At 40.9% G+C, this 15,893-nt stretch overlaps 1 protein-coding gene across 1 annotated transcript in view; it reads right to left on the bottom strand.

Moving 5' to 3' along the window:
• Positions 1 to 3,521: 3,521 nt before the first annotated feature.
• Positions 3,522 to 15,893, bottom strand: part of ppp2r5eb (protein phosphatase 2, regulatory subunit B', epsilon isoform b) — a 36,224-nt gene continuing 23,852 nt past the window's right edge. Inside the window, exons 5-14 of the mRNA XM_055863313.1 lie at positions 15,202 to 15,294; positions 14,934 to 15,064; positions 14,766 to 14,825; positions 14,325 to 14,433; positions 14,059 to 14,112; positions 13,884 to 13,934; positions 13,424 to 13,543; positions 5,707 to 5,834; positions 5,433 to 5,534; positions 3,522 to 5,110 (exon numbers count right to left, since the gene is read on the bottom strand). Of these exons, the coding sequence (XP_055719288.1) occupies positions 5,011 to 5,110; positions 5,433 to 5,534; positions 5,707 to 5,834; positions 13,424 to 13,543; positions 13,884 to 13,934; positions 14,059 to 14,112; positions 14,325 to 14,433; positions 14,766 to 14,825; positions 14,934 to 15,064; positions 15,202 to 15,294 (948 nt within the window). The 3' untranslated portion in view covers positions 3,522 to 5,010. The remainder of the gene's footprint in view (positions 5,111 to 5,432; positions 5,535 to 5,706; positions 5,835 to 13,423; positions 13,544 to 13,883; positions 13,935 to 14,058; positions 14,113 to 14,324; positions 14,434 to 14,765; positions 14,826 to 14,933; positions 15,065 to 15,201; positions 15,295 to 15,893) is intronic.

Raw genomic sequence — 15,893 nt, 5'->3', positions numbered from 1 at the left:
TATGTATCTTTGAAAATAGTGCAGATAGAAGTCTCTTCACTGGGGGGTATTGCAGTTGAGTTAGGCCACAATGTTCTAGACTCAGCCAAACCCAACAGTGACTGTAGACAAAAGCAGCTCTTGTTTTTCTTAACATGGTTTTGTCATGGTAACAGGGCGACTTCTATAAACACTATGATGAGTAGTTTTACAGCACATCGTGGCCCTTCCTGCACAAGCAGTAGTTTGAGTTTCTCTACAATACTTACCTCATGGATAAGCAGTAGGAAGGTGTGGCGCACGAGGTCCTCTATTGTTTCTGGTACCCAAGTGGGTGGTGATTGCGCATCATGCATTGTTTTTCTTATTATTGAGAAAACAAAGGCAAAGCTATAATCTGAATCTCCTATATGAAGGAGAGTTTAAAACACCAAATATTATGAAACAAAGCCTGGACAGACGGTAAGGGTTTGTTATGTTGCATTATCTGAGCACCTACACAATGGTTTGAAACACAAATAAACCAACAGGTTTGTTACTTTCAAACCTTTACAAAAACAGATTTTATTTCCCAGACATGATATCCATGCTTCTACATCTGCATTTCTTGCTGTTTGGGGTTTTAGGCTGGGTTTCTGTATAAGCACTTTGTGGCATCTGCTGATTTTAAAGTTGCTTTATAAATACATTTGATTGATATACTGCCCAGTGTGAAATCAATGGCATTAGATTTCCATAATACCTCTACACTGAATATTAATGTGGATTTAAATCTTTGACTTATTTTCCTCCTACATGCATTACGGCAGAAGACCGAGATTAGCTGAGAAGTGAGAACAATAAGGGATGAATGGGATTATAATAGGCTACATACATTACTCATGGAGATCCTGTTGTATGATATAGATACACTGGGCCAGTAATGCTTAAGCAGAGAGGGAGGGCTGAGTGACGGCTTGACAGAAACACAGAAAGCTCAAACAGAACATCAGAAAAAGGTTAGATCTTACTTACACCTGTATACCTTGTTTATTGGCAGAAATGTCCTCCTTGTCTAGGAAGGGAGTGAATCCATGGAAATATGACTCTCAGGAAAAACCCTCAACCTATCTATCTGTGTCTGAGCTCCGTCTAGCTCCTCTGCTACTTGGGCTGAACAGGCTCTGAGTGACACCTGGCATACCTGAGTCTGTGTAAAGTAGGGACTCCCCCTGCTGGTGAAGACACACCACCGCAGGTCTGTGCTGATGTTGCCTGATTTAAACTCATCTATAGTTGTAGGAAACAAAGGCGGAGTTCCAAAAGTCAACAATGAGATACAATCACCAGTTAAACAACCTCAGGAAGGGATGTTTGAAGTAAACAATATAATGCTTTTAGTCTACTCTGTTTTTATTCATTTATGATGGTGTTGCCCTACAGCCTGCAGGAGAGGGCATTGATGCATGCATTTGATGAGCAAGACAGAGTAATAATGAGCTGGGTGTGTAGAAAGAGGGGACAAATCAGTAATCTGAATTCTCAGCACTATAATTAATTATGACAATGCCCTCAGTGTGTCACAGCCTCACCCCAGTTCAGGCCAAGTGTTCACTCAAGGGTTGAGAAGTGGAAACGACTTCCAGTAATTGCTTTGACAAAATAAGAAAAAGGTGGCAGTCTTTAAAGGCCCAGTGCAGTCAGAATGTGATTTTACTGTGTTATATATAAATAAGTGTTTTATGTTGCCACACTGAGGTTGGAATAATTCTGTGAAATTGTTCAAATGATAATGCCCTTTAAGTGTAAGAGCTTTTTGAAAAGACCGGCTGAAATTTCTGCCTGTTTTGGACAGCCTGGTGACATCACCAGGCAGTAAATTAGTTACCAGACCAATAAGATTGTTATTGGCAGAGGTTTGGAACTGTCTCCCCACTCAGACCACTCCCAGACAGTCCAAGCTAAATTCTTGCTTGAGAAATTGGTCTTTGTAAGATTACATTTTTGTTCATGTTTGACAATTTTAATTGAAAACAATCACAGTAAGGTACTTAATTATTACCCAGAAATGATTCGATAGTGAAATAAAAATGGCTGCATTGGACCAAGAACACCCCCCCCCCCCCCCCCCCCCCAGATGTGTGCCCGTTGGGTGATGGTAATGAGATAAAGCGTTGTCACCCTTCCTTTCCTAATTGGCCTGCTACTGTTTCCCAGGGCATTACCTTGTGGGAGCGGGGCTTTGACAATGCACTGTCCCTGGTTATTAAGCCAAAACAGTCCTCTCCGTCTACAGCTGCCAAATCATACTAGAATCCATCTAATTCCAGGCAGATTAAGCCAAGAGAATCCAGTTCCCATGTTGAACATTGTTAGGAACACAGTCAAAATGACAGGGAGTAGAAAAACAAGAGCCACACTTAGAGCAGATCACAATCACAGCAGCGCCGCTTGGCCCTTTCAAACCGAGCAGTCAGAACTAGGGACTAAGATTTTTTTTTTTTTTAAAGGTGTACTCTGGGCTCTGCCTCGATAGCGGTGGAACAGATAAACACCACTAGACACACAGTAAAAATACCCTAAATAAAAGTAGAATCTAACCAAAATAACGCTAAACCAATCAGACTGCCTAAAAAACTCCCCAGAAAAATTGCCATTGACAATAGAGAAAGGTTGCTCCTATGTAATAATAATTTGTTATTCTCATTTTCATATAGAACACTGGACAGATCATCTCTTACCTGTAGATGAAAACACCACACATGCATTTTCCTTGGGGATGATCTTGGCAGAAAATCTAAAAAGTAAAGCTCCATTGTCCTCGTAAAACTTTGCCTACCAGCTATCTACAACAAAACATTCAGTGATTACCCAAGGACAATACACTAGTGACTAGTCTGAGTGTGATGGTGTGTGCGCACCAGGTCAACATTACAACCACCTTCCACACAGGTCAGATCACATTACACCTTAAATGACAAATTAAATACAGACCTAGTTAAGTGTTTTGATAACTTTGGTGCAGAAATCTACATTATTCACTGATATTGTAACAGGGCTGAATAAAAGCTCACAAATGACATAGCAGATACAATCAACTACATAGTGACTCAATGGCTGCTATGGGGTCCATCAGATGTGAAGTCTTGCTGCCCTCCTGTGGCACTCCAAGATAGATTTACATTTGTGGTCAAGTAAAATGATCTTTACTTGAAAATGGAAAAACAAAATTCATATGTTCTGCTAATTGTTGTTGAACAAGTCAATTAAACACAAACAATAAGTAAACATCTAAATCGACCATTCGTCATATCAAAGGATATTGAGACGCTCTTTGTTGACTGCAGGCCGCTTTACAGCTGTCGCTGACTATCCAAGCGACAGGCAGAATCAATTAGTCCTGAACTGCACAGCACCATTTCAGAGTAACTTAGCAACAATCAAAAGCACAAGACTCCTTCATTCATCCTTTCACCTCTCCATCAAACACAGGCACAAAACAAACAGCAGCCTACAGTCTGAAAATAAGGCAATCCAGCATCTGGGCTTTATCACAAAACAGGTTTAATTTAATATCTCTTTATTTTTTAAAATAATTAAACATTTGTATTTCTCCAACCCTTTTTTTTCTTCTTCATTTTAATCATATATCTTGGCCATCCTAAAGCACACATTAATTCTGTCAACAATGGGGTCAACAATGCTGAACTTACTGTAAATTTGAACAGGATATCAACTGCTCCATGCCTTTCCTCTCTCTGCCCTGCCCTCACTCACTCCACAACTAAAAAAAAGATCTGATGGTCAAAGAAGCTTAATCAAAAAATCAAAAATGAGCTAAAAACCAAGAAGGAAACAAAAAGAGAAAAAAGAAAGAGGGGAAAACACTATCATAAATACCAGTAAGTCTTACCTTTTATAATACCTCTTATATACTGGATACTCCTCGACTGTTCCTAAGCAAAAATATATGCTAAATTACTACAAGATACAAGATATCAGTGTACTGCATATAATAACAATATACAATTTTGAAATACTGTGAAGAGTACACCCGGGACGGATGCTCCTTTTCACAATAGGAGAGTTTGGCGCTTCTCTACAGCTCGCAATCGTTTAACTTTTTTCGTATTTGCTGTGTGGCTGGAGGGTACCAGTGCCAGACTGATACCAGGCTGCCTGGTACTGCAGCGTCAAAGTCCACAAACCCAAAGAGAGACAACTGAACTGACAGAAACCAATCAATCATTGGGGAGCCAGATGCACACAGATAAGTGAACAGTAACAAAATGTGGAAGTGGGGAGAAAATGGTGCGAGAGGGTGGATGTAAGTGTGTGTATGAAGACCTTCCCTTTACCGTTTCTTTTTAACTCCCTGTACATACAGGCCCTTAACATGTTTGCCTCTTGGAGGAAGGGTCGAGAAAGACGAGGGGTTCAATTCATTTCCTCATGGCTAATGGGTCCATAATACTAGCTTAGCTTGAGCATGGAGAGAGGCAGGTCAGGAGGGGTCAGAGGCTGGTCCTTACGGAGGGAAGGGGTGTCCTCTTGGTCAGGGCGGAGCCTCCCAAGTATCTCACTCAGTCAGGACGTCCCACACAGGGAGAGAGGTACAGAAGCACCACAGGAGACAGAGTGAAAGAGAGAAAGAGCATGGGTTTGTAGAGATGGAAAATGGGTTTGTATTCAGGGAAAGTGGGGTTCTCAAAGGGCAAGGTTAAAACAATCTTTTCTTTCGCTGTAGATTTTTTTCCAAGAAGAGTTCATTTCAAGTCCTACTGTCCAATGTCTTTTTTCCCCACACAAGTTCTTTTTCTCGTTTTTTCTTCCTTTTTTTAATAATTTTTTTCGCAGTAATATCAGTTTAAGGGAAAAAGAAAAAGTTATTTACAGTGATGTTGAAATAATGAAACAGACGTGTGAATCTACCGTAAAGTAAGTCGCACAATACAGAAAAGGAGAAAAAAAAACAAAAAAACACGGTTGCTCCATGTTGTTCCAGAGGGCGCGCTCCGGTGGACATGGATGGGAGGGGAGTGTGGCGCTTCGTTAAGTGGGAATGATCCCATCGCTCCTAAGGCCCCTCTTCAGCTCCAGGTCCCCCAGCTTCTTCCAAAGCTCCTCCCTCTCCTTCTCTTTCTTCTTCTCACTGCAGACAGTACAGATCACACAGGGGGGAGGGGGGACTAGCTGCAGATTACTGAGAGATTACTACTGGGTTTACCACCACAACAAATCTTGGCCAAGTACCACCCAATCAAAATGTCTTATGCTGCCAGAGTTAAGAATCACAATATTACACACACACAGTATATGAGAGAAAGTGAGATTCTGTATATAAAAAAACTGTAAATGTTTGGTATGAACCCGTGTAGTGAGCATGGCCTATACGCGTGAGTGGGTGTTTAAAAAACTACAACAGTGCTCTGACCACACCACATACGATCCTTTAGTGATGCTGCATATCTTACCGCTGGCGGTCTGACTTGTAAGTAGCTGTGAGTTCATCAAACAAGGTACTGTTCATCTCCATGAAGGCTTTTAGTACGTTGTACACCAGCGCCACTATCGCCCTGCAAGAAAAATTTAAAACATGTAAAACACAGCCAACATGAACTCTTTTACACTTAATTTTTTCTATAATGAGCCAAGAGTCTAAACAATATACAACCAAATACAAGAAGATAAATCAAGTTTTCTGATTGGATAAATCTATGTGTGAGGGGTGTGCTGAGGTGGACTCACGGGTTCCAGTGCTCTTTGGAGATCCTGTAGAGGCTGGCGAACATGATGGGCAGGATGACGCTGGAGTTCTCCTCGATCAGACTCATGATGTACTCATTGTTCCAGTAGTACAGGGCCCTCTCCGCCACCTGCCAGGGACAGAAACACACAGAGATTGAATATAAACAGTCATTGAAAGATGGTTGCAATTTCAGTTTAATCCACCAGAAAAGGCAGAACAAATAATACAAACAAATATTGTGGTTCAACTCAATAGTTTTTATTTTATTTTTTTAAAGTATAATCTTTGTAAATTATCTCATGAATGACTTGTGGAGTTGTCACATATGCAGCTAAAGACCAAAATTGGTTAAAGAAAATTGTGATGAGTAAAAAAGTATACCAGTTACCAAAAAATGTACGTGTGCACTATAGATTGAAAAAGAGTTTCCATGGCACATGGTTTATGAACTGATATGCAAAACAACACTGGATTCAACATTGGAATTTTTCCATTTAAATTATACCTTGTGTCTGGATATCAATCCAGACACAATACTGCATAATGACAGTGCAAAAACAGTTTTTTTGAAATATTGTACATTTATATATATTTTTTAAAGAAATAATTTATTTATATAAGTATTCAGACCATTTGTTATGAGACTCGAAATTGAGCTCAGGTGCATCCTGTTTCCATCGATCATCCATGAGATGTTTTTACAACTTGATTGTAGTCCAACTGTGGTAAATTCAATTGATTGGACATGATTTGGAAAGGCACACACCTGTCTATATAAGGTCCCACAGTTGACAGTGTATGTCAGAGCAAAAAACAAGCCATGAGGTCGAAGGAATTGTCCATAGAGCTCCGAGACAGGGTTGTGTCACTGCACAGATCTGGGGAAGGGTAACAAAACGTTTCTGCAGCATTGAAGGTCCCCAAGAACACTGTGGTCTCCATCATTCTTAAATGGAAGAAGTTTGGAACCAACAAGACTCTTCCTAAAGCTGGCCGCCCGGCCAAACAGAAATCGGGGGAAAAGGGCCTTGGTTAGAGGTGACCAAGAACCCAATGGTCACTGACAGAGCTCTAGAGTACCAATGTAGAGATGGGAGAAACTTCCAGAAGGACAACCATCTCTGTAGCACTCCACCAATCTACGAACAACTCCTTTGACCTCATGACTTGGTTTTTGCTCTGACATGCATTGTCAAGTGTGGGACCTTATATAGACAGGTGTGTGCCTTTCCAAATCATGTTCAATCAATTGAATTTACCACAGGTGGACTCCAAGTTGTAGAAACATCTCGAAGATGATCAATGGAAACACGATGCACCTGAGCTAAATTTGGAGTCTCATAGCAAAGGGTATGAATCCTTAGTCAGGTCCATAAGTATTTGGACAGTGACACAATTTGCATAATTTGGGCTCTGTATGGCTCCACAATGGATTTGAAAGGAAACAATCAAGATGTGTTTTAAGTGTAGACTTTAATCTTCAATTTAAAGGTTGTCAAAATTATTGTATGAACCGTGTAGAAATGAAAACATTTTTTATACATAGCCCCCCAATTTTAGGGGTTCAAAAGTCATTGGACAAACTAACATTCATAAAGTAAAATTTTGAGTTTTAATACTTGGTTGCAAATCCTTTGCAGTCAATGACTGCCTGAAGTCTGGAACCCATAGACATCACCAGATGCTGGGTTTCTTCCCTGATGATGCTCTGCCAGGCCTTTACTGCAGCTGTCTTCAGTTCCTGCTTGTTCTTGGGGCATTTTGCCTTCAGCATTGGATATAAAAACACTTCAGAATTCATCCTTCTGCTTTTGTCAGCGGTCACATTATCAATAAATACAAGGGAACCAGTTCCATTGGCAGCCATACATTCCCACTCTTCACAGATGAGGTGGTATGCTTCGGATCATGAGCAATTAATTCCCTTCTCCATACTCTTCTGTCCATAGGATGTTGTTCCAGAACTGTACAGGCTTTTTGAGATGTTATTTGGAAACTCTAATCTGGTCTTACTGTTTTTTAGGCATACCAATGGTTTACGTCTGGCCAACTGTTGTGAAGGGGTTTTTCTTCACCAGGGAAAGAATACTGTCCACGACAGTGGTTTTCCGTGGTCTTCTGGGCCTTTTGTTGTTCCTGAGCTCACCAGTGCGTTCTTTCTTTTTAAGAATGTACCAAATAGTTGATTTGGCCACACCAAATGATTTTGCTATCTCTGATGGGTTTGTTTGGATTTTTCGGCCTAATGATAGCTTGCTTCACTGGCAGTGACAGATCTTTGGACTCCATATTGAGGGTTAACAGCAACAGATTCCAAATGCAAATGCTGCACTTGAAATCAACTCTAGACCTTTTATCTGCTTACTTGTAAATTAACTAATTAGGGAATAACACACCTGGCCATGGAACAGCTGAGCAACCAATTGTCAAATTACTTTTGGTCCATTAAAAAGAGGGGGACCACAAATTTTAAAAAAAAATGTAATTCCTACACCGTTCACCCAATTTGGATGTAAATACCCTAAAATTAAAGCTGTAAGTCTGCACTTCCAGCTCATATTCATTATTTCATTTCAACTCCAATATGCTGTGGTAGACAGCTAAAATAATAATAACTTGGTCAATATCCAAATATTTATGGACCTAACTGTATGTAAAATAAGGTAAACAAATATTTATGCATTTGCAACAATTTCTAAAAACCTGTTTTATGGGGTATTGTGTGTAGATTGACGGGGAAAAACTCCTCCCGGAGTCGCCTCTTCACTGTTGACGTTGAGACTGGTGTTTTGAGGGTACTATTTAATGAAGCTGCTAGTTGAGGGCTTGTGAGGCGTCTTTCTCAAACTAGACATTCTAATGTACTTGTCCTCTTGCTCAGTTGTGCACCGGGGCCTCCCATTCCTCTTTCTATTCTGGTTAGAGCCAGTTTGCGCTGTTCTGTGAAGGGAGTAGTACACAGCGTTGTACGAGATCTTCAGTTTCTTGGTGATTTCTCGCATGGAATAGCCTTAATTTCTCCGAACAAAAATAGACTGATGAATTTCTGAAGAAAGTTCTTTGTTTCCGGCCATTTTGCGCATGTAATCGAACTCACAAATGCTGGTGCTCCAGATATACAACTAGTCTAAAGGCCAGTTGTATTGCTTATTTAATCAGGACAACTGTTTTCAGCTGTGCTAACATAATTGCAAAAGGGTTTTCTTACAATCAATTAGCCTTTTGAAATTATAAACTTGGATTAGCTAACACAACGTGCCATTGGAACACAGGAGTGATGGTTGCTGATAATGTGCCTCTGTATTTCCCTTTGCAGATATAATATATATATTTTATTTTAAGAAATCAGCCGTTTCAAGCTACAAAAGGAATTTACAGCATTAATGTCTACACTGTATTTCTGATAAATGTTATGTTAATGGACAAAAAATGTGATTTTTTTTGTGCCCCCAAAATTTTGAACGGTAGTGTGTGTATGTGTATGTACAGTACCAGTCAAAAGTTGACACACCTACTCATTCAAGGTTTAATTTTTAGTATTTTCTACATTGTAGAATAATAGTGAAGACATCATCAACACTATGAAATAACATATGGAATCATGTAGTAAACAAAAAAGTATTATATTATAAATATATTATATATATTTTGGATGAGTCTTCAAAGTAGCCACCCTTTGACAGCTTTGCACACTCTTGGCATTCTCTCAACCAGCTTCAAGACGTAGTCCCCTCGTATGCATTTCAATTAACAGGTGTGCCTTCTTTAAAGTTAATTTGTGGAATTTCTTTCCTTCTTAATGCATTTGAGCCAATCAGTTGTGTTGTGACAAGGTAGGATTGGTATACAGAAGTTACCCTTATTTGGTAAAAGACCAAGTCCATATTATGGCAAGAACAGCTCAAATAAGCAAAGAAAAACAACTGTCCATCATTACTTTAAGACATGAATGTCAGTCAATACGGAACATTTCAAGAATGTTCTTGAAGAACTTTGAAAGTTTCTTCAAGTGCAGTTGCAAAAAACATCAAGCGCTATGATGAAACTGGCTCTCATGAGGACCACCACAGGAAAGGAAGACCCAGAGATACCTCTGCTGCAGAGGATAAGTTCATTTGTTAACTTCTTGTCAATACGGGGGCGCTGTTTTCACTTTAGAAAAAATCGTGCCCAAATGAAATGGCCTCGTACTCTGTTCTAGATCATACAATATGCATATTATTATTGGATAGAAAACACTCAAGTTTCTAAAACTGTTTGAATTATATCTGTGAGTAAAACAGAACTCATTTGGCAGCAAACGTCCATACAGGAAGTGAAAAATCTGAAAACGACGCTCTGTTTCAGGGCCTGCCTATTCAAATGGCTTTTATTTATCGATCTGTGTGCACTTCATACGCCTTCCACTAGATGTCAACAGGCAGTGGAAGGTGGAATGGGGTGTCTAGCTTGATCTGAGGCCGAACAAGAGCTTTGAGTGACAGGTCCGGTATTTTCCTTGTCTTCGACGACGTGCGAGGGACCTCGACATTGTCTTCTGAAAAGCGTTCGGTATACACGGCGAATATCTCCGGCTCTGATTGTATTTGATACATATAAAGTAGGTTTTCAACCGAGTTTTATCAGTTTATTCAACGTTTATTGGGACTTTTGGAGTTTTCCGTTCTTTGCGCCAAGAGAGGATGGGAATGTTAGCAACCTTGGCTAGCATTGTGGCGCGAATTCGACAGAAGAAATGGACATTCTAAAACCAAACAACGATTTATTTTGGACCAAGGACTCCTTGTACAACATTCTGATGGAAGCTCAGCAAAAGTAAGAAAACATTTATGATGTTATTTCGTATTTCTGTGTAAAATGTTGACTCATATTCTCCGCCGTGTTGGTGAGGGCTCTCACACAATAACGCAAGCTGTATGTTATGGTAAAGTTATTTTTTTTAAATCAAACACAGCGGTTGCATTAAGAACCAGTGTATCTTTCATTTGCCATACAACAAGTATTTTTATGTAAAGTTTATGATGAGTTCTTTGGTCAGAATAGGTGAGTGTCCAAAATATCTCCGGAGGTAGCGGTCCTGCTGCTGGGTTGTTGCCCTCCTACGGCCTCCTCCACATCTCCTGATGTACTGGCCTGTCTCCTGGTAGCGTCTCCATGCTCTGGACACTACGCTGACAGACACAGCAAACCTTCTTGCCACAGCTCGCATTGATGTGCCATCCTGGATGAGCTGCACTACCTGAGCCACTGGTGTGGGTTGTAGACTCCGTCTCATGCTACCACTAGAGTGAAAGCACCGCCAGCATTCAAAAGTGACCAAAACATCAGCCAGGAAGCATAGGAACTGAGAAGTGGTCTGTGGTCACCACCTGCAGAACCACCCCTTTATTGGGGGTGTCTTGCTAACTGCCTAATTTCCACCTTTTGTCTATTCCATTTGCACAACAGTATGTGAAATTTATTGTCAATCAGTGTTGCTTCCTAAGTGGACAGTTTGATTTCACAGAAGTGTGATTGACTTGGAGTTACATTGTGTTGTTTAAGTGTTCCCTTTATATTTTGAGCAGTGTATATTGTGTTTTCGCTGTAAAACACTTTTAAAAAATCAGAAATATTGGCTGGATTCACAAGATGTTTATCTTTCATTTGCTGTACACCATGTATTTTTCATAAATGTTTTATGATGAGTATTTATGTATTTCATGTTGCTCTCTAATTATTCTGGCTGCTTTGGTGATATTTTTGATGGTGGCTGCAATGTAAAACTATGATTTATACCTCAAATATGCACATTTTCTAACAAAACATAAATGTATTGTATAACATGTTATAAGACTGTCTTCTGATGAAGTGGTTTCTTGGTTAGTGACTAATTGTATCTCTTTTGTCGGTTTTGTGAAAGCTACCTATGCGGTGGAAACATGGTGAAAATATGCGGTTGTGTGTTGGGCTATTGTGGTTAGCTAATAGAAATACATAGTGTTTTCGCTGTAAAACATTTAAAAAAATCGGAAATGATGGCTGGATTCACAAGATGTTTATCTTTCATTTGCTGTATTGGACTTGTGATTTCATGAAAATTATATTATATGATATCCCTGTTCCGTTAGGCTAGGCTAGTCAGCTTTTTTGATGAGGAGGATCCCAGATCTGGGAGGGTGATGAAGTAGAGGTTAACTGCACCTCAGATTAAAGCCCAAATAAAATGGGCCAAGAAACACGAGCAATGGACATTAGACTGGTGGAAATCTGCCCTTTGGTTTGATGAGTCCAAATTTGAGGTTTTTGGTTTCAACCGCCGTGTCTTTGTGAGACGCAGAGTAGGTGAACAGGACAATAGGCAAGCAGCTTGGTGAGAAGGCAACAACTGTTGGCGCAATTATTAGAAAATGGAAGAAGTTCAAGATGACGGTCGATCACCCTCGGTCTGGGGCTCCTTGCAAGATCTCACCTCGTGGGGCTTCAATGATCATGAGGAAGGTGAGGGATCAGCCCAGAACTACACGGCAGGACCTGCTCAATGACCTGAAGAGACTGGGACCACAGTCTCAAAGAAAACCATTAGTAACACACTACGACGTCATGGATTAAAATCCTGCAGCGCACGCAAGGTCCCCCTGCTCAAGCCAGCGCATGTCCAGGCCCGTCTGAAGTTTGCTAATGACCATCTGGATTATCCAGAGGAGGAATGGGAGAAGGTCATGTGGTCTGATGAGACAAAAATTGAGCTTTTTGGTCTAAACTCCACTTGCCGTGTTTAGAGGAAGAAGAAGGATGAGTACAACCCCAAGAACACAATCCCAACCGAGAAGCATGGAGGTGGAAACAACATTCTTTGGGGATGCTTTTCTGCAAAGGGGGCAGGACGACTGCACCGTATTGGAGGGGAGGATGGGTGGGGCCATGTATCGCGAGATCTTGGTCAACAACCTCCTTCCCTCAGTAAGAGCATTGAAGATGGGTCGTGGCAGGGTATTCCAGCATGACAACGACCCGAAACACACAGCCAGGGCAACTAAGGAGTGGCTCCGTAAGAAGCATCTCAAGGTCCTGGAGTGGCCTAGCCAGTCTCCAGACCTGAACCCAATAGAAAATCTTTGGAGGGAGCTGAAAGTCCGTATTGCCCAGCGACAGCCCCGAAACCTAAAGGATCTGGAGAAGGTCTGTATGGAGGAGTGGGCCAAAATCCCTGCTGCAGTGTGTGCAAACCTGGTCAAGAACTACAGGAAACGTATGATCTCTGTAATTGCAAACAAAGGTTTCTGTACCAAATATTAAGTTCTGCTTTATCAAATACTTATGTCATGGAATAAAATGCTAATTAATTACTTAAAAATCATACAATGTGATTTTCTGGATTTTTGTTTTAGATTCCGTCTCTCACAGTGTACCTATGATAAAAATGACAGACCTCTACATGCTTTGTAAGTAGGAAAACCTGCAAAATCTGCAGTGTATCAAATACTTGTTCTCCCCACTGTATATTTAGATTTTTTAAAACACTTTTTTGGTTACTACATGATTCCATGTGTGTTATTTAACAGTTTTGATGTCTTCACCCTCATCAATGTTGTGCTGTCGAGCAAACTCCTATGGTCATTGTCATGACAAGATAACGATCATAGGAGTAGGCTACACAGCACAAACAGTCATAGATATACTGAGATGAACCCTAAAAAACTGACAAGATGTGTTCTTCTGTGTAGACTGACTGACCTGGAAGTGTGGGCTGGACACGCATCTGGATATCTGTTTAAAGAGCGGCTCCTGGATCTTGACGAACTGTGTCGGCTCGATCACGTCTAGGATCTCCTCTAGCTCCCCCAGGTACATCACCTGAGAACATACACAGTTACATACACACCCTAACCCAGGTACATCACCTGAGAACATACACAGTTACATACACACCCTAAACCAGGTACATCACCTGAGTACATACACAGTTACATACACACCCTAACCCAGGTACATCACCTGAGAACATACACAGTTACATACACACCCTAACCCAGTTACATCACCTGAGAACATACACAGTTACATACACACATGAGCAGGACAACACACACACATCCTTACTATCCAGGTAGCACATCTAAACTCCCATTAACACTTCCCAGCAGCAGCAGGTGACTGCTCCAGCCCCAGTTAGGACAACGGCCAGGGCTCTTACCTCTTTTTGACTGCAGGTTTTTGGCCAGAACTTCAGTAAGCCCCTGATGACCTGTGATGAGAGCGAGAGATGGGGGAAGTAGATGAATGAATGGAGACAGTGAGAAATCCTGATCATTCAAAGTTCCTTCTGATTAGAGGGTTGGTGTGACCATGGGGGTGGGGGGGGCACTTACTGGTTCTGTTAATGCTGGGTCTTTCTCTAGAAACTGTACAATGCAATACGCCAACTGGAAATAGGAGGTCACAATAAAGAAAAGAATGTGAACACATTGTCAATGTTATAGTTGGAAAATACTAATTAGGATCAAGTCACTGGACAGAGACGTACAGTATTTGGGAGACAGACTCAATCATGTAGAACATTACCAACACTATCATGATTTCACACCTGGACATATAGACACGCATACATACACACACACACACACACACACACTACCTGTGCGTGGAAGAGGGACAGACTCCTGACAGTGTGGAGGGGGATCAACACTTTGACCAGGAACTGTTTATGCTCTGCTTTGAGCGGCAGGGCAAAACCATTGATTATGCTGCAAGAGAGAGAGAGAGGAGAAAAGCAGAGCTAAGCCAGTAAGGCAAATTATACATGTCCATACAAAGAGGCCAGAATATACTATTGAGTCTACTGGAGAATCAAATGTTACCAAGACAGAGGCCAACATACATTAACGATCAATCGCTTTACATGGGCCAACAAATTACACAGGTACTGTAGCTACTTTATGCAAGGTAACCAACAAGCCTTAGCCTTGACTACAGTGCCCAGGGAGGATGAAGAAATAAAACATGTTTTACTCCATTAAGACAGCGCCAAAGAACAAAGGCGTCAGAACTAACCACAGGTCAAACCAGTGTCACATACCTTCCCAAGATCTCCAGCAACTCAGCAACCCCGTTGAAATGCTCAGTCTCATAAACAAAACTTTACGAGAGAGAGAGAGAGTAAGAGCAAGAGACGAAACCTTAGTGAAACATCCGTGAAAGTACCATGTCAGTATGAATATAGTGAGAATGAAGAGCGCCGTCTTACCGTAGAAAAATATTATTTATCTGTTTTCGTATAAAAGCCCTCAGCCCCAGGAATTTCCCATAGATTCTGTGTAAGACTGTTTTCAGGTAGTCTCTCTCCCGAGGGTCCTCACTGTCAAAGAGTTCCAAGAGCTACAGAGAGCGAGAGAGAACGAGAGATTAAACAACTACAAACTACTCAAACTTGTACAACATTAGTCTACATTTTTGAAGTGCATCTCTACAGCATCTCCAATGTAAAATAATAATAATTTTAAAACATCATTCACCTGTAGAACGAATTTCTGGTCTATGTACTTTTTGGCAATGCTGGGCTGGAATTCCTGACTCTCCAAGAATCGTATGAAGAACTCATACACCAGCTATGACACAGAGAAAGTGAAAGAGCGGTGGAAGAGGTTAAGGAACAGAGTCTACATAACGCAAAGGTAAGGCTATGGAGACTGGAGCAGGACAGACTGGGAGGTCAATAGGTCACAGGAGGTCAAAGGTCAGAGGCACACCTTGGGTAGGGTCCTTATTACCTTTAGTGGTAACCAGGGTTACATGATGGCCGGGGGGGGGGGGGGCTTATGACTGGGCGGGTTAATATATATATTATTTAAAATGGTTAAATGAATTTGGCTGTTTTTGGAAATGTTATAAGATAAATACAATTAAATGAAAAGTTTTACCAGGAAGAATCTCCTTGAGATGTTCATCTCATTTCTAAAGGAGTCCTGGGAGGCACAACAGCAGGTACACAGAAAAGGGGGTGAGAGATAGAGCCCCTGACACTAGACCTGTAGCCATACCTTAACCATACAAGGGACTGTAAGAGCCAGGACTTAAAGGGGAACTCAACTCAAAAACTATATATATATTTTTTTTTTTATTAGTCCACTGTTGATACAGTCCCAAAATGTTATGCCTGTCAGCAGTCAAGTTTTCTAGATATTGGACTTTCAAGAAGCAAAGTGTC

Source organism: Salvelinus fontinalis, chromosome 15 (genome assembly GCF_029448725.1).
Source record: "Salvelinus fontinalis isolate EN_2023a chromosome 15, ASM2944872v1, whole genome shotgun sequence".
Classification (NCBI taxonomy): Eukaryota; Metazoa; Chordata; class Actinopteri; order Salmoniformes; family Salmonidae; genus Salvelinus; species Salvelinus fontinalis.
The sequence above is the reverse complement of the archived record's forward strand: the minus strand, read 5'-3'. Positions and strand labels throughout refer to the sequence as shown.